This window comes from Mirounga leonina, unplaced genomic scaffold, assembly GCF_011800145.1.
Source record: "Mirounga leonina isolate KUSES-001 unplaced genomic scaffold, KU_Mleo_1.0 Mir_91, whole genome shotgun sequence".
Taxonomy (NCBI): domain Eukaryota; kingdom Metazoa; phylum Chordata; class Mammalia; order Carnivora; family Phocidae; genus Mirounga; species Mirounga leonina.
In genome coordinates this window covers 39,752,734-39,770,362 of record NW_023270839.1, presented here as the reverse complement: position 1 = coordinate 39,770,362, position 17,629 = coordinate 39,752,734, and the positions used below count along the sequence as shown (strand labels likewise).

General features: G+C 50.8%; 1 protein-coding gene and 1 long non-coding RNA gene across 4 annotated transcripts in view; one reads left to right on the top strand and one right to left on the bottom strand.

Moving 5' to 3' along the window:
* The window catches only part of IGDCC3 (immunoglobulin superfamily DCC subclass member 3), a 40,262-nt gene extending 37,917 nt beyond the window's left edge, over nucleotides 1-2,345 (top strand). Inside the window, exons 10-14 of the mRNA XM_034994619.1 lie at nucleotides 163-354; nucleotides 481-585; nucleotides 1,086-1,224; nucleotides 1,366-1,582; nucleotides 1,872-2,345. Of these exons, the coding sequence (XP_034850510.1) occupies nucleotides 163-354; nucleotides 481-585; nucleotides 1,086-1,224; nucleotides 1,366-1,582; nucleotides 1,872-2,087 (869 nt within the window). The 3' untranslated portion in view covers nucleotides 2,088-2,345. The remainder of the gene's footprint in view (nucleotides 1-162; nucleotides 355-480; nucleotides 586-1,085; nucleotides 1,225-1,365; nucleotides 1,583-1,871) is intronic.
* Nucleotides 2,346-3,416: 1,071 nt separating this feature from the next.
* LOC118003021 overlaps nucleotides 3,417-17,629 on the bottom strand; it is a 32,000-nt gene continuing 17,787 nt past the window's right edge. The window contains exons 4-6 of one of the 3 annotated variants that reach the window (XR_004677245.1): nucleotides 12,420-12,759; nucleotides 5,131-5,233; nucleotides 3,417-4,077 (exon numbers count right to left, since the gene is read on the bottom strand). This is a non-coding gene — a long non-coding RNA (uncharacterized LOC118003021). Of the gene's footprint in view, nucleotides 5,234-10,444; nucleotides 10,483-10,726; nucleotides 12,760-17,629 lie in introns of those variants that run through there. The other 2 variants (XR_004677243.1, XR_004677244.1) reach the window with 2 other exon arrangements.

Genomic DNA, 17,629 nt, shown 5'->3' with positions numbered 1-17,629 from the left:
CGAGGCTGAGTGGGGCCTGGGTCTACTTGAGAAGGGGGCATCCCGTTCACGGAAAGGGGTCTCTGAGCAAGCAGAGGCCAGAGAGCGGCCGGGCTCGTGGGGGTCGGGGTCCCAGGCGGAAGGTGGCCCGGGCCCTCACGCCCAGACCTCCTCTGCCTGCAGCCCCCGCCCCACCCCCGTTGTCGGTGCGGGTCCTGGGCAGCTCATCCCTGCAGCTGCGGTGGGGGCCCTGGCCCCGGCCGGCCCAGCACGAGGACGGCTACAAGCTGTTCTACCGCCCAGCGAGCAGGGCCTCCTTCACTGGCCCCATCGTGCTGCCTGCAGCGGTCTCCTCCTACAACCTCAGCCGGCTCGGTGAGGCAGACCGCGCGCGGAGCGGGGCAGGGGTGCGGTGCGGGGGTCACCTCTCTCTCCCTGCTGCGGCAGAGCTGCCGGTGGGAGCTGGGACGGCCACTCAGCACAGCACTGCTTTTCCCTCAGACCCCAGTGCAGTGTATGAGGTGAAGCTGCTCGCCTACAACCAGCACGGGGAGGGCAACGCCACGGTCCGCCTCGTGTCTTTGAGGGGAGCATCTGAGAGGACAGGTGAGTTGGGGGAGGGGGCTGCCGGGCTCAAGACGGGGGCTCAGGAAGGGAGGCCAGGCGCGGAGGGAGGAGGGGGTGACAGGGACACAGGGAAGGTGGGAGAGTGTAACAGCGCATGGAGCCCTTGAGAACATAGGCCTAGATCTGAGTTTGAGGTTCGGCGGTGTGACATTCTCGCTGTGTGACTGTGGGCAAGTTACTTACCCTCTCTGAGCCCCAGTTTTCTCCTCTATAAAACAGGGATAATACCACCTACTTTCTAAAGCCGTGGTAAGGATGAAATGGTCCATGTAGAAGTGTTATTCGCAGCATCGGGCACAAAGTTAGTTCTCGGTAGCGGGTAAAGAGAACCAGAAAAAGTTGGGCTGGGGTCCCAAAGGCAAAGGGGATGTAGACATGGAGGCAGGTTCAGCTGAGGAAAGAGGAGCTCCCAGAGGCTGGGTGTCCGGAGGGGCTTCGGGCCGGGAGAGCCACAGCGCTCAACCTTCCCCTGCCCCTAGCCCTGAGCCCACCGTGTGACTGCCGGAAGGAGGAACCCACCAACCAGACGCCCACCACAGGCATCGTCATTGGTATCCACATCGGGGTCACCTGCATCATCTTCTGCGTCCTCTTCCTCCTGTTCGGCCAAAGGGGCAGGTGGGTCCCAGGCAGGAGGGTGGGGGGAGCCTGGAGAAGGCGCTGCCGCAGGGGAAAGCAGAGTTGGGGCTCACTGTGTCCAGCCTTCTCTTTTTGCTCCCCCTCCCAAGCCCTCCCCCTAATTCTTGGCTCAACCCTTAGGGTCCTCTTGTGTAAGGATGTAGAAAACCGGCTCTCCCCTCCTCAGGGCCCCCGGAGCCCAAGGGATCCTAGCATCCTGGCACTGAATGGGGCGGGCCGGGGAGAGCGGGGCCAGCTGGGCCGAGATAAGAAGCCTGTGGACATGAAAGAACTGGAACAGCTGTTCCCCCCAGCTGGGGCAGCGGGGCGGCCTGACCCCAGACCCGACCCCAGACCCATGGTGAGTGCCCCCACCTCGAGCAAGCCTCCTGCTTCAGGCTCAGACCACCTCCCTGTCCTGCCCTCCCTTCACCTTGCTCACAAGCCTGGGTCCTCGGCCTTCTCCAAGCTCCAGGCACAGAACGTACGGCTGGCGCTGCTCTCTGAACGCCTGAATCAGGCAGGGTGGCCCGGAGTCCTGAGTGGGATTGGGTCCAGGGCCTGACCCTCTGGCTGGGGGCTCGCGGGCTCTGACCCTCATGCTGACACTGGTGTGCTGGTCCTTTCCCCAGCAGGATCTGGGGGACCCTCACCCTGCCCTGAGTGAGGAGACGCAGTTCTCCATGCTGCCACTCGAGGGATTCAGCCTTCTGGAGGAGATGATGTCAGAAGCCAAGGCCCCCAGCGCAGGCCCTGCAGCCGCCCCGCCGCCCCAGGACGTAGGCCCTGGCCTCCGCAGCGAAGGACAGGCTACCCCGCCTCCCACGGCACCGGCTGCCCAGCCAGCTCGCTCGGGACAGTAGCCAGTGTCTGGCAGGCCCTGGAGGGGGCACCCCACCCTTCTCAGGTCAAAGGCAAGATTTCTCCTGTCATGTGGGACTCAGATGGGGGCTTCCCAGCATTTCTGTCCTGACTGACCTAAAGTAGCCTCAGCAGGGACCCCCCCGCCCAGGACTTGGAGGGGTTCCTGCAGGAGCCTCTCCCTTGGACTAATGTCCCCCCTCACCTCGGTCTGGTATCCACATGACTTGGAATGGAACTAATGTTTTCCTTTAAAAAAAGAAAAAGGAGAGAGAGGAAGGTGAATTAGGCTCCAAAAATACGCCCCTGCTGTGGCTGGGCCCCTGACATTGTCACCCTCCACTGACCTTGTTTTCTCAGGATGGATTTTTGCTATTTGGCTCTCAGTACCTACCTCAGCCGGAATGAATGTTCTTGGGGGAGTGGGGCCGTGGCCCCAGCCCCCCCACCCCACAGAGCCCCCAATGCACTCCTACCTCAAGCCCCTGTAGGGGCAACCCCGTCTCCCTCCCCATATGGTTGTCCAGAGTTTTAAAAAAAAGACAACGGAAAAAAAGGAAAAAAAAAGCACTTCCCTGTTTCCAGGTGTGAAAGGAAACATCTACCTCAAGGCTCACCGGCTCTCCCGGCCTGTGTGGTATCCCTGGACCCTCCTCCTGCCCGCAGCCCTTCTATCCCGCCCCTAGAGAGGAGGCCAGAGGCCAAGTCACCAACGGCGGGCCTCTCAGGACCTACAGAAATAAAGACGGAATTAGTCAAAGAAAATGTGAAAAGAAAAAAAGCCAAAAATGAGAGGAAAATGTGTTCCTTGACCTACACATCGCTCCAAACCAGCCACCTTCCAGCACACGGCCGCTGCTCCACCCCGTCTCGTCTGCCCGCTCCAGTTGCACCCCTCTCGGCCAACTGGTCCTTCACTGGGATCCCGACAACCCGCTCCCTGCCCGGGCCTCGCCGGGGTGGGCGGTCACCCTGAAGCCTGCCTCCGATCCTGCCCAGACCCAGAGCCCCTGGAGCGGCCTGGCCCCTGGAACGTACTGTGCGTGTGACCGCCGTGCGCCAGGGAGGTCCCCTGGCAGCCGTGGCCCGGCCCTCTAGCCCCTGGGACGCAGCCGGCCTGACCCAACCCCTGGACAGTGGGATGACCGCTGTCCGCAGATGCGGCTGGAAGATATTTTTATACAAGGTGTGTTTAAAGATTTATGTTCTCGTGACTTGTTTTTCTTTTCTGTTGTGGTGTTTTTTGAAACACTTAAAGTAGGAAGAAAAAAAAAAAAACCCCAAGAAAACAAAGACCTATTTTTGGTTAACTCATTTTTTTTTTAAATAGAAGGAAACTTTTTTTTAAAGAAAAAAAAAGATAAGTGTATTCCTTAAGTATGAGATTAGACCATAAAGTCCCTGACTCCCAACCCTCTAGGGAACCCACCCCCCAAAGTTTAGTTAATTAGATGAAGAAGATAGAATTTGTGGTGTTTTCCTAGAAGACTGGAGTCGTGTCCCTGTGGATTCGGGAAAGGGCACACTGCCCCTTCTCCCAATTGCTGGGCCTGTGCCAGAGGTCCTCGAAACTCCCACACAGTGCCCCCTCTGTCCCTGCCTTGGCCTCTCAGCAGCCCCCTCATCCTGGAAACCCCCCTCCCACGGGAAGAGTGGTCTGGGGTAGGAGCCGGGTGAGGAGCCACCTGGCCTGACTTGACCTGACTTCCGTCACACTGTACTCATTTTGACTGAATAAAAGTCCTGTTGCCAAAGTGAACCTTGGGTTTTTTGGTGGCTCTGTCAGGCCCTGGGCAGGGGTGGCAGTGCTGGGATTAGGGCGGCCACTGGTGGGCCAGGGTCAGAGTCCAGAGTAATGGCAGCCCCCTGTGTATCACTTACAGGCACCATGCATCCTGGGCCCCCACACGGAGGGAGGTTCCCTGGGTCCCCGCACCCTTTCTGGGGGGTAGACTGTCGAGTTATCGTCACGTCATTTTACAGACGGTGAAACTGAGAAAGGATAAGAGAAATGAAGGAAATGTTGAAACTCTCACACAGCCAGTTATGGCAGGACCAGAATTTGTGTCCAGACCAGGCCACCGGGTTGCAGGGTCTGGATTCCGATCACTGCTCTATACCTCCTTAGCTGGCAGTGAGGAATCTGAGACCAGTCCCTCCCATACTGAGCCAGGTACTTCTCATGCGTGTTTCCCAGGAAGGACTATTTTTGTCTCCAATCTACAGTTGAGGAATGGGATCTGGCTGAGTGACTCTTTCCAGGGCATACAGCCGTAGCTCCTGGCCAGGCCTCTCCATTACTCCCCGTACACTCCTCAGCCCAGGCTCCTGAAGCCAGGTGTCTGGAGCTGCCATAGCTTAGGATAGGCCAAGAAACTTGGCTTAAAGGTGGTTGTGCTGACAAAGAGCTGGAGGTCTCAGTGGGCCTCAAGCCTAGTAAAAGGCAATGGTGCAAAGCAACTGCTTAGAATGTCAGTGTTGCCTCTACTGCGGAAATGGAGAGTCAAGGCTCACCCTGGGAAGCTCTGCAGGTCTAGAGGGCTGGGCTCTGTATCCAGAGGCACATTTTGTGAGGAGCAAACCAGGACTGTGGTTTGCAAGCTGAGCTTCTCCAGCTGTGGGGAGGGGTATGGGGGTAAACCTCTCTGCAGGGGGATTGCCCACGCTCAATAAGAGCAGCTCCACTTTTATCTAATATATTAGGCTCTTCATGAGATTTCATTTGAAAACAGGGTTCTGGGGGCGCCTGGGTGGCTCAGTCAGTTAAGCGTCCAACTCTTGATTTTGGCTCAGGTCATGACTTCAGGGTCGTGAGAGAGAAAACAGTGTTCTGCTCCTAAAAGAACATTTGAAAGCCCTGGCCTGGCCCTTCTGGAAGAGGCCTGCAGGTCAGGCCAGAAGCAGTGATGGTGTGTGGATGCTGAACTGAGAAAGAGAAGCCTGAGGCCGCCACAGTACCTGCCTTGAGTCTCCGGGGAAAGTGGTTGCCTTGCCCTGATTTTCCCAGGAAAAGAGCCAAGCCCAAATATCAATAGAATACCTCACCTTTCTTTACACAGAACTTTGCAACACAGGAATTCTTCAACACCACCAGCCATCCGAGGGCTGCCTGGGAAGGTCATGGGTTTGTCATCTGGTCAAGCAGATCCTGCAAGGGATGGGAGGAGACCAGGTGAACCCCCAGTGACCCTGTCCCCTCCAAGAGTCTAAGAGGCTAGTACCTTCCCCAGGGGGGCATCCAGAAACATTTAGGAACCACCTTGTATGGCCCATGTAGACGTATGCAAATTGCATACAAATTACATGCAAATATAGGCAGGGCCTGTTCTAACAAGGCTGGACCAAGCTAAGGTAAAGGGAAGCAGGGTTCTAATTAGGAAGATTAGCAGAAATAGGCGTCAAAGCCGGGGGAGGGGGGGTGCCTGGCTGGAATCTGGCTCCCTATCTCCAATAGTCCCGTGGCCTCAGGCAGAAGACACCGGCCCCCATACACACACAGTCTTGGGGCAGAAAGCAGCCACTGCCTGGGCTTGCTACCGGCTCCAATTGTCTAATGCTTGGTCACAGGCCACCCCACAACTTAGTGGCTTGATCTACCATCTATTTTGGTCAGACATTTGCAGTCTGGGTGGGGCTCAGCAGGACAGTTGTCCGCTTTCCGGGGCAGTGGTGGCCTCAGCTTGAAGCCTGGGGCTGGAATCATCTGAGGGCTCGCTGGCTCTCACGTCCGGTGGCTGATGCTGGCTGTTGGCGCCCACACCTCCACGTGGCCTCTCCAAGTGGCCTGGGCTTCCTCAAAGCATGGTGGCTGGGGTCTAAGGACAGGTGACTAGAGAGAGCCAGGCAGAAACTGCATCACCATTTCGAATCTAACCAAGGACATTGTGTGGTGTCACTTCCACCACGTTCCGTTCATTAGAAGCAAGTCACCACGGCCAGCCCTATTCCAGGGGAGGGGAAGCAGGTTCCACTTTCTGATGGGAGTAGAGTCAACGTTATGGACATGTTTTTTTTTTTTTTATTCTTATGTTAATCCCCATACATTACATCATTAGTTTTAGATGAAGTGTTCCATGATGGACATGTTCTCAAACTATCACAGGACCACTTCGGGGGGCAGGTGGAGAACACGTGGGAGCTGTGGGCTGGGTGAGCAAGAAGCTCCCCCCAGGAGGACCCAGGCAGAAGGGGCTGCTGCTGGGGCTGCAGGAGGACATGGGTGCTCCCAACTCCTACACAGGTCCTGTTTATGGGTCACATCCCTATTATCGGTGAAGAGGGATCCTGGTGTTCAGTCCTGAGGCCCCTGTGAACACCACAGCCTGCTCCCTCTCCTGCAAGGAGGCTGGTGCAGGCCTGAGACAGATGCAGGGCAGGAGCTGCTCAAGGGCACAGGGAAGTTAGAGGCAGGGCCAGGGCTAGCACCCAGGATGGCCACACCCTGCCTGGAGCCCCTTCCACTCAACCCAGTCAGACCCTCAAAACTGGACTGTGCTCCAGACCCTAGAGGGAAGGGAGAGGGAGAAGGGTGGCAGGGGAGGGAGTCACCTTGCTCAGGACAGGGAAAGGGAGATCCAGACCGGAAGCAGGAAGTGAAGGAGTGAGGACAACCAGAGATGGTCCAGGCCAAGGTCACGGAGGGGGAGATCTAGACCCATGCCCCTCTCAAACAGCTTCCTAGGGTCTGATTTGGGAACTCTGTTGCTTCCCCGGCCATCCTGAGGCCACCTGGGGAAGGAAAGGGGGGAGGAGAGTAGAGGGGGAGAGAAGGCCCAAGGGAGCCAGATTGACCAGGGAGGGAAAGACCTTGCTCCTCGGGCTCAAGAGGGATGTACCCTGGACTTGGATCTCTCAAGGACATAGATGGTCACCCTGTACCATGTGCCCACTGCCACACTGCAGCAGGGTCTGGCCCTGGCCGTCACTCCAAAATGCCCACAGCCTGGGGCTCCTTCTCCCCTGAATGCCTATCATGTCCTGTGCTGCGCAGGTCCCTGCATTTACTTCCTTGCCTCATGATCTGGCTCCCCACAATAGAATCTGTATCCCCAAGACCCACTCAGGAACTGTTGAAGGCAGGCACGCAGGAACAGGACATCTAACTGGAATGCTGGGGACACTGTCACGAAGCTACAAAGAACAAACTCTTTGGTCCCATCCCTGGCTAGTATGGTACCATCTTGGTTAAACGACAGGGGAATCTTGTGCCTGGAAGCTTGGGGTCATCTTTCCCGTGCCTAAGCCCCCCAGTTACTGGGGCTGAGGCTAGGATAGGCAGAACTGGAGCCCCAGGAGAGTGAGTGATTTCTCTGCCATGCTCTGTTCGGGTGCCACTTTATGGAGGAGCTTCTCTAACTCCAGCTGGTGGCTCACCGGCCAGAAACTCTCAGCCTTTTGCCACCTGGGAGCTAGCCCAGAGCTCATGCTCTGTTGTTGAGAATGATGAGCTCTGTCTCCTAGTGAGAAGCATGGCATCCCCTGGAGCTGAGGCGGTGGTCTGGCCCAGGTGGCATTTGATGGATGTGGTCTGACCCCTGGGCTCAGCCATTTCTAGTCATGTGACTATGAGGAGTTGACTTAACTTCTTTAGGCCTCAGTTTTCTCATCTGTAAAATTGGGATAATATGCTCCTACCTCAAAGGGTTGTTGACTCAGCTGGCTTCTTTACAGAAACTGATAAGCTAAACCTAAAATTCATACGGAAATATAAGGAACAAAGAACAGAGTTGGAAGACTCACTTCCTGATTTCAAAGCTTACTACAAAGCTACAGTAATGAACAGAGTGGGCTACTAACATAAGGATAGACGAATAGACCAACGGGATAGAATTGAGAACCCAACCCAGGAATAAACCCTCACATATAAATTGAACTTTGGGGGCGCCTGGGTGGCTCAGTTGGCTAAGCGACTGCCTTCGGCTCAGGTCATGGTCCCGGGGTCCTGGGATCGAGTCCCGCATCGGGCTCCCTGCTCTGCGGGGAGCCTGCTTCTCCCTCTCCCACTCCCCCTGCTTGTGTTCCCTCTCTCGCTGTCTGTCAAATAAATAAAAATAAAATCTTAAAAAAAAAAAGAGGGCACCTGGGTGGCTCAGTCGGGTAAGCGTCTGTCTTCAGCTCAGGTCATGATCCCAGGGTCCTGGGATCAAGCTCCGCATCGGGCTCCCTGCTCTCCCTCTCCCTCTGCAGCCTCTCTGCCTACTTTTGCTCTCTCTCTGTCAAATAAATAAATAAAATCTTAAAAAAATATAAAAATAAGGGCGCCTGGGTGGCTCAGTCAGTTGGGTGACTGCCTTCAGCTCAGGTCATGATCCCAGGGTCCTGGGATCGAGCCCTGCATCGGGCTCCCTGCTCGGCCGGAAGCCTGCTTCTCCCTCTCCCACTCCCCCTGCTTGTGTTCCCTCTCTCGCTGTGTCTCTCTCTGTCAAATAAATAAATAAAATCTTTAAAAATAAATAAATAAATAAATTAAATAAATAAATAAATAAATTGAACTTTGGCAAGGATATCAAAACCATTCATGGGGAAGAAGAGACTTTTCAACAGATGGCACTGGGACAAGTGGATATTCACATGAAGAAGAATGAATTTGGACCCCTTCCTCACACCACGTAAAAACAATTAAAATGGAGCAAAAACCTAAATGTAAAAGCTAGCACATAGAAGAAAACATAGATGTACAGATTTGTAACCTTGGATTAGGCAAAAACTGACATAATGCCACAGGTACAATCCAAGAAAAGAAAAAATACCACCAAAAACATCCAAAAAAAAAAACCCATATCACAATTAAGAACTTTGTGCTTCGAATGACACCGTCAAGAAAGTACCAAGACAAGCACAGGATGGGAGAAAATACTTGCACGTCGTATCTCTGATAAAGGATTTGTATCTAGAATATACGAAGAACTCATAACGCAATAAAAATAACTCAATGATGAAAAGACAAGTAACCCAATTTAAAAATGGGCAAAGGTGGGGCGCCTGGCCGGCTTAGTTAGTAGAGCAATCAGTTCTTGACCTCGGGGTCGTGAGTTTGAGCCCCACGTTGGGTGTAGAGATTACTTAATATTTAAAAAAAACCTAAATAAAAAAATGGGCAAGGGATCTGAATACACATTTCTGCAAAGAAGATATGCAAGTGCCCAACAGCACATTAAATAAATAAAAAGCAAAACCCCAATGCGATACCACTCTGTTCCCACGAGGATAGCCAGAATAAAAAAGTCACATACTTGGGGTGCCTGGGGGGCTCCCCGCATCGGGCCCTGCCCTGCAGAGAGTCTGCTTCTCCCTCTGCCTGCCACTGCTTGTGCTCTCTCTCTCTGTCAAATAAATAAATAGAATCTTTAAAAAAAGAAAAAGTCACATACTATCAAGTGCCGTCGAGGATGTGGCAAACTCCAAACGCTCACACGCCGCCAGTGGGAATATAAAACGGTGCGGCTGTTGTGAAAAGCCCATTCCTCAAAAGACTGGACATAGAGCTACTAGATGACCCAGCGTTTCCACTCCTCAGTGTTTAGTCAAGAAAAATGAAAGCACACAAGTTTATACAAAAATTGTATGTCGATGTTCATAGCTACAAGATCCATGATAGATAAAAAGTGGAAATAAATGTCCACCAGGTGATGAATGGATAAACAAAATGTGGTATATCCATACGATAGGATATTATTTAGCAGTAAAATGGACTGGAAAACTTGATGCTAAGTGAAAGAAGCCAGTCACAAAAGACCACATATCGTATGGTTCCATTTGTATGAAATGCCCAGAAGAGGCAAATCTATAGAGATCAAGAAGAGATAAGTGGTTGCCTAGGGCTGGGGGTTAGGGAAAAATGGGGAGTGAGTGCTAACGGGCACAGGGTTTCTTTTTGGGGTGATGAGAATGTTTTAAATTTGGTTGTGATGATGGTTGCACAACCCTGTGAATATCCTAAGAACTACTAAATTGCCCACTGTAATGGGTGAGCTGTATGGCATATGAATGACCTTTTTATAAACTGTCACTAAAAAAAAAAAAAAAAAAAGGTGGGGGCGCCTGGGTGGCTCAGTCCCTTGAGCGTCTGACTCTTGGTTTTGGCTCAGGTCATGATCTCAGGCTCCTGAGATGGAGCCCCAGGTGGGACTCTGCACTCAGCGGGGAGTCTGCAGGAAACTCTCTCTCCCTCTCCCTTTGCCCCTCCCCCGGCACTCTCTCTCTCTCTCAAATAAATAAATCTTTTAAAAAATAATACAAAATTGGGCACCTGGGTGGCTCAGTCGGTCGGGCGGCTGCCTTCAGCTCAGGTCATGGTCCCAGGGTGCTGGGACCGAGCCCCAGGTTGGGCTCCCTGCTCAGCGGGGAGCCTGCTTCTCCTTCTCCCTTTGCCTGCCGCTCGCCCTGCTTGTGCTCTCTCTAGGTCAAATAAATAAGCAAAATCTTAAAAAAAAATTTTAATAAAAATTATAAAATTTAAAAAGATTTTTTAAAAAGTAGCTGAAGGGACTCCATGAGATTGTAATAAGGGAAGCGTGCAGTTTGTGTTCAAGTGATCCCATTGTTACAGGAAGAGAGATTGGGGTGGGCAGGGCAAGGTGACCCCAAGTGGAAGGTGAAGAGTGGGATAAAGAAGAGCGCAAGCTTGAAGGGACCTCCGCACCTGGCCTGGCTTCCCTGCAGTCGAGGGAGTCTCTGGACGCAGCAGCCCTGCCTGGAGGCTCTGCTCTCCCAGGAGGAGGGCTGTGACCGGAGGGTTTTGCTGCCACCCTGTGGAATTAGTGAGGATTACAGCTATGGGGACTACAGTTGGATGGAAGCTAGCAGCTCATAAGTGCTCAGCCCCGTGCAAGGGAGGCGGACCAGGCCCTCAGTGAACTGACTGCCCAGGGGTGAATAAAAGTACTGCTATCTATCCAAATGCTCACGTGGGTGGTAACAGCAACAAGCTGTGGAAACAGAAGAAAACGCAGTTCCTAGGCGTCCAGGATTAAGGAAGGCTTCGAAGAGGAATGATGGCTGGGGAAAGGGCTCTGAGGCTGAAGGCACAGCGGAGCAAAGAAGCGAAAGGGTGGGCTGCGACCTCTGAGCAGCCAGGAAGCTATCATCTGCTGCATGGGGCTTGGCACTTAGTAGATGCCCAAGAAATAGATGAATGAATGGTTACTAGATTTCCAGCACCTGCTTTTTTGCACAGTTGACACGTCTGAGGAAAGCTTGCTTGGTGTGGCCTTCCGGGTGGAAAGGGAACCAGCAAGAGGGTCAAATGGCCAGGGCCTTCCTCAGGGAAGGGAAAGAGCCTCTGTGGAGTCCTGAGGGATAACGATGAGGCCTCTGTTACTAATTCTGGTGGCCTTTTGTGGAATGCCTCCCTGTTACCTCATCTGAGTCTTCTCAAAGCCTTGTGGGGGGCAGGGATGGACTCTGTCACCCTCTCACTTAACAGATGGAAACTGAGGCCCAGAGAAGTGAGGTGGTGGAGCTGGGGCTGGAACATTGGCCTCCTTGTTCTAAGCCCATGCTGGCTACTGACTTGCTATCTGGGTGTGGAGGAGAAAGGACAGGGGAATCTCATGGTGGGGAGAAGAGGGAATGGTCTAAACTGGCTGAGATGAAGATTTTCTTCCTGCATATTGAGGAGAGACCTAGGGATGTCAGACCCTGGAGTAGGGAGGGCGGTTGAGGAAGCTGGGCATGTCCTAAAATGCAGGTTAGATCAGGAACCTGCCATCGCTTCCCATTGCTCCCAGGGCAGTACGACACCTTTGGCCTGGCGTTCAAGGCCCCCCTCACGGGAGACAGTGTAATCCAGCGGTTCAGAGCACAGGCTTGGGTTTGTAATCCCCACTCAGCTGCTGTCCAGCTGGGTGACCTTCTGGGACCATTTCCTCCTCTAGAAACCAGGGGGATAAGGACAGCACCTACCTTGCAGGTTGTGAGCAGTAAACAAGTCAGTCATGTAAAGCACTCAGGACCATGCTTGCTCTTATTATTATTATTATTCAGAACAGAGCCTAATTCTTGGCTCCTTTTGTGGACTCCAATCCTTCAAGTCGGGCTCCTGGCTTCTCCAGCATGTGCCAGGCACAACACTGCCTCCAGGCCTTTCTGCAAGAAGTTCCTTCAGCCTGGAATGATCCCACTCCACTGGTTCTTGTTCACTGCCTCCTCCCAATGTCCTCCCTGGTTCTCTCCGGTTAGAACCACTTCTGCTTCTGCCCTTCCTCTGCACCTTGCTTAACCCTCTCATACAGAACTACTTCCTTCCGCAGCAAATCTGCACACCGTGTCTACCTGTCATCCCTGCTTGGGGAACTTAGGAAGTGAGTTTCCTAAGGACGAGCACGGTATCTTACCTCTTTGTGAGCCAGCCAGAGCGGAGAGAAGCTCTAAACACTCGCGTGTTTGTGGAAAGCAAGCCAGAGAGCAGGAAAGCAAAGCCCAAGGGAAGGGGTGTGGGGTGGAGAAAGGAGAGAGAGAGGGGAAAGGTGAACAGGACGTGAAGCCAAGAGGGACTCTGGGAAAGGTGGCCAGGGCTGGTTTCTCTTGAAGACTCTGGGGAGGAGAATGGAGACTGGGTGATCTGCAGCTCTCCCGGGGCTCTGATGTTCATTCCTTGAGCCACGGCACTGCAACAGAAAGCTCACAGTGGCTTTGGCCTGGCTAGTTCGCCCCTCTGAAGCTCCACTGCCCCATCTGTAACAGATAATAATGGTACTTAATCCAACTGGGTTGTTGTGAGGATCAGACGAGAAAAATCGCAGGAAAATCCCTGGCACCCGGGCCATAGTAAGTACTCAATAAATGCTATGTATAAGGATGGTGATGGCTTGGTGGTTCTGAGAATTCCAGACATGTCCGAATAAAAGGCTGCTTGCTGCTGGGAGGGGAGATGCCTTTTGTCCCAGAGCCCTGCCCAGTGGCCACACAGAGGTCACACGGTGTTTTCTGCGGGGACTTCCCACCCGCCCCTGCAACAAGGAACGCAATAAAGCCTCCTGGTTGCTTGATTAAAGGAAGTGGATACACAATTAATTTCAATTTTAGGCCTAACCCTCCCAGCCTTTCAAAAAGAACTGCACACCCTATTCCAATTTACACACTGAAACAATATGGAATTTTCCAGCGGGTTCTGAAGCCTTTGAAGTGACCAGACCAGACTATTGATTTATTTCCAACTAACCTCTCTCTTTGAACCCAGAGGGGTCAAGGTTAATTATACAATAAAACACCCTGTGCCCAGCTGCCCCCTGTGAGGGCGCAGGGAGCCCCCAGACCTTTCCAAGCCGGCAAGCGGTGGATCGTATTTCTGATTCCCTCTCTGCATTCATTTCCTTCATCAGGACCCATTAAGGAGAAGAAAAAAAACCCTCAACCCCCTCATTTCCTCCCTGAGAGATAAATTTTAATTTGCTGGAAACCAACAAAGGGGATCTAAACCATGTTTCCAGGCTGCACCCTGCAGTCGAAAACTCTGGCTGGGAGCACAGCACCTATTCTGGGCTGAGAACCGGGGTGGGGGAGGCAGAGGGAAGCGAAGGGGTGCACGCCACCCCCTAGTCTGCCTCCCCCCCACAGGGCGAAGGGAGCCCCCCAGAGGGCCTGACTCTGTGGATGCTTCCAGCAGGACCAGGGGGCTGAAGGGGGTTAACCCACTGGCTGCAGCTTCTCCTGAATACACGCAGTTGGCCTTCAACAGCTTCACCAGGTGGGCACCACCGGTCCCTGTGCCCATAGGTGAAATGGGCTCGGGACCCGGGCACAATGGGTTCCTGTTGTCACAGGTAGGCAGCGGCGGGGCCACGACCAGAACCCAAACTTGCATTCTCCTTGTAAAAGAATGGATTCTCTTCCCCTGCATCTTCCCACCCCATGGAAACAACATCATGTTAACGTTCTTTTTATTTCCATCATTAAAAGAAAAAAAAAAAGATTCAAAGCTATTATCTAATGCAAAGTCCACGATCCAGCATCCCCAGGTGTCCAACAATGTCCACCTTAGCTGTGTTTCCCAGATCCAGGATCCAACCAAGACTCATGCCTTCTCTGGGCTGTCATGTCTCTTTACTCTCTGCGGTTCCAGAACAAACCCAGCCTTCTCTGTTTTTCCTGACACATTTTTTAAAAAAGATTTTTATATATTTATTTGAGAGAGAGAGCACAGAGGGAGAGAGAGGGAGAGGGAGAAGCAGGCTCCCCGCTGAGCAGAGCACCTGATGCGGGACTCAATTCCAGGACCCCAAGATCATGACCTGAACTGAAGACAGATGCTTAACTGACTGAGCCACCCAGGCACCCCGACACTGACATTTCTGAAGGGTCAAAGTCAGCTGTCCTGCAGAGTGACCCCCAAAGTGGATTTGTCTCATGTTTCCTCCTGACTAGAGAATCAGATAATAATTTTTGCTATGAACAATTCATATGTGATGCTGTATTCCTTTTAGGGCATCACATCTGGAGCCCCATGATGCCAACTGTTTTTGGTGAGGGACCCAGGATTTTCAGCTGATGTTTGTTCTCAGCCTCCTAGAGGCTTCTCGGCATGGAGGCGCCTTTAGCATTGGCCACCAGATGAGCATGCTCTCTGGGACTCTTTCAACCCATAGACAACAACCTAGAACCTTGGGAGGAGATCCACCAAACACAGCCTAAGACGCATTTTCCCAATTCTTCTCGCTGGAACATCCCTATGTTTGCACCAGCACTCCCCAGCCACATCTCTACCTCCATGAGGCCTTCCTAATTCTCAGACAGAATCAATGCTCCTTCCTCTCTGCTTCCACAACCCTTTGTTTCTGGCGCCTTGAGTGATTTATCTCAAGGTAGTAAAGGTCACTGTGGAGCTCTTACTGCCCCCTATACGCCCAGGCTCCACCATAGAAGGTTCTCCATGAATAATGCCAGTCTGCCTTGTGGGTGATCTCAGTTTTACATTTGAAAGAAAAGCCCAACATCCAATAATGAATCAAAAAGCTGTTTGAGTCTTTGCTGAACAGCCCCAAAGAGGAGCTGGAGGATGAATTAGATTGCGTGTCATTCACCAGAGTGCAAAAGAGCCTCTCTGCCCATCTTTCTCCCTATCATCTCATGGCTCCTCCTTCACCTCCAAACCTCTCTGCTTTCTCTCCTTTTTGCCCAAATCCCTCCTCTTTTGGGATCAATTTAGTTCTTTTCAAGTATAAGAAAAACATACTAATTTAGGTCAAACAAGCAATACCAGAAGCATTCTCCTTGTTTAAAGCACAAAAAAATGTTGCATAAGTCCCCTCTCAACTGCCCCAAGCCCAGTGCCCTACTAGGGGCAACACCATTATCAGCTTTGGGCTCCTTCCAGGCCTTTTTCTATGGGATACAGACTTCCATATATAGATATGCTAAATAATGTTTCCAATTTCCAGTGCTGCACCGAACCTTCCACTGTCTCCCTGTGCTCATCAGCATGTGTTTCTGTAGAGTAGAAATGAGGGGATTTGCTGGGTCTGGGGCATGTGCATTGTGGGTCTGATGGAGCCCGCCTAGTGATCCCCACTAAGACCCTGTGCATCCTCACTCTCCACCAGTGGTCTGTGATAGGACCAGGACTGCTTTTCTTCCATGAGCAGCTTCCTTCCCTCCCAAGGCTGCTCTGCGGACCCTGGTGCAAGGGTGGTTTAACATCTGTAAATCAATCAAGGTAATACACCGCACTGACAAAAGGAAGGATAAAAATCAGAGGATCATCTCAGCAGATGCAGACAAAGCATATGACAAAATTCAACGTCCTCTTACAATAAAAACTCTCAACAAAGTGGGAATAGAGGGAATGTGCCTAGACACAGTAAGGGCCATACAAGACAAACCCACAGCTAACATCATACTCAATGGTGAAAAGCTGAAATCTTTTCCTCAAAGATCAGGAACAAGACAAGGATGCCCACTCTTGCCACTTTTATTCAACATAGTATCAGAAGTGCTAACCACAGCAATTTGGCAAGAAAAATAAAAGGCATCCAAATTGGAAAGGAAGAAGTAAAACTGTCACTGTTTACAGATGACATAATACAATATAGAGAAAACCCCAAAGACTCCACTAAAAACCGTTCAAACTAATAAATGAATTCAGTAAAGTTGCAGGATACAAAATCAAAATACAGAAATCTAAGATCCTTCTATACACTAATTATGAACTATTAGAAAGAGAAACTAAGAAAACAATCCCATTTACAATTACATCAAAAAGACTTAAATACCTAGGAATAAACTTAACCAAGGAGATGAAAGACCTGTGTTCTGAAAGCTATAAGACACTGATGAAAGAAATTGAAGAAGATACAAATAAATGGAAAAATATTCTGTGCTCAGGGATCCAAAGAATTAATATTGTTAAAATGTCCCAAAGCAACCTATAGATTCAATGCAATCCCTATCAAAATTCCAAGGGAATTTTTCAGAACTAAAATAATTCTAAAATTTGGGGCACCTAGGTGGCTCAGTCGTTAAGTGTCTGCCTTTGGCTCGGGTCGTGATCCCAGGGTCCTGGGATCGAGCCCCGCATCGGGCTCCCTGCTCAGTGGGAAGCCTGCTTCTCCCTCTCCCACTCCCCCTGCTTGTGTTCCCTCTCTCACTGTGTCTCTCTCTGTCAAATAAATAAATAAAATCTTAAAAAAAAAATAATTCTAAAATTTGTTTGGAACCACAAAAGATCCTGAGTAGCCAAAGCAATCTTGAGAAAGAAGAACAAAGCTGGAGGTAAGGAAATCATGCTCCCTGATTTCAAACTATACTACAAAGCTACAGTAACGAAAACAGTCTGGTTTGACATAAAAATAGATGCATGGATCAATGGAATACCACTGAGAACCCAGAATTAAACCCACACACATATGGCCAATTAATTTATGACAAAGGAGCCAAAAACATACAATAGAGAAAGGACAGTCTCCTTAATAAATGGTGTTGGGAAACCTGGATGGTCACATGCAAAAGAATGAAAATAGTCCACTATTTTAAACATACACAAAAATTAACTCAAAATGGATTAAAGATTTTTAAAAAAGATGGATTAAAGATTTGAATGTAAGACCTGAAACCATACAATTTCTGGAAGAAAAGATAGGTAGTAAGCTCCTTGACATTAGTCTTGGTAACATTTTTGTGGATCTGACTTCAAAAGCAAGGGAAACAAAAGCAGAAATAAACGAATGGGACTAAATCAGACTAAAAAGCTTCCACAAAGTGAAAGAAACCATCATCACAACAAAAAGACAACCTAATGCATGGGACAAGATTTTTTTCAAATCATATATCTGATAAGGGATTAAGATCTAAAATATTTAAAGAACTCATACAACTCAACAACAAAACACCAAACAACCCAATTGAAATGGGCAGAGGATCTGAATAGACATTTTTCCAAAGAAGACATACACATGGCCAACAGGCACGCAGAAAGATGCTGATTATCAGGGAAAGATCACTAATTATTAGGGAAATGCCATTCAAAACCGTAATGAGATATCACCTCACACTGGTTAGAATGGCTATTACCAAAAAGACAAGAAACAACAAGTGTAGGAGAAGATATAGA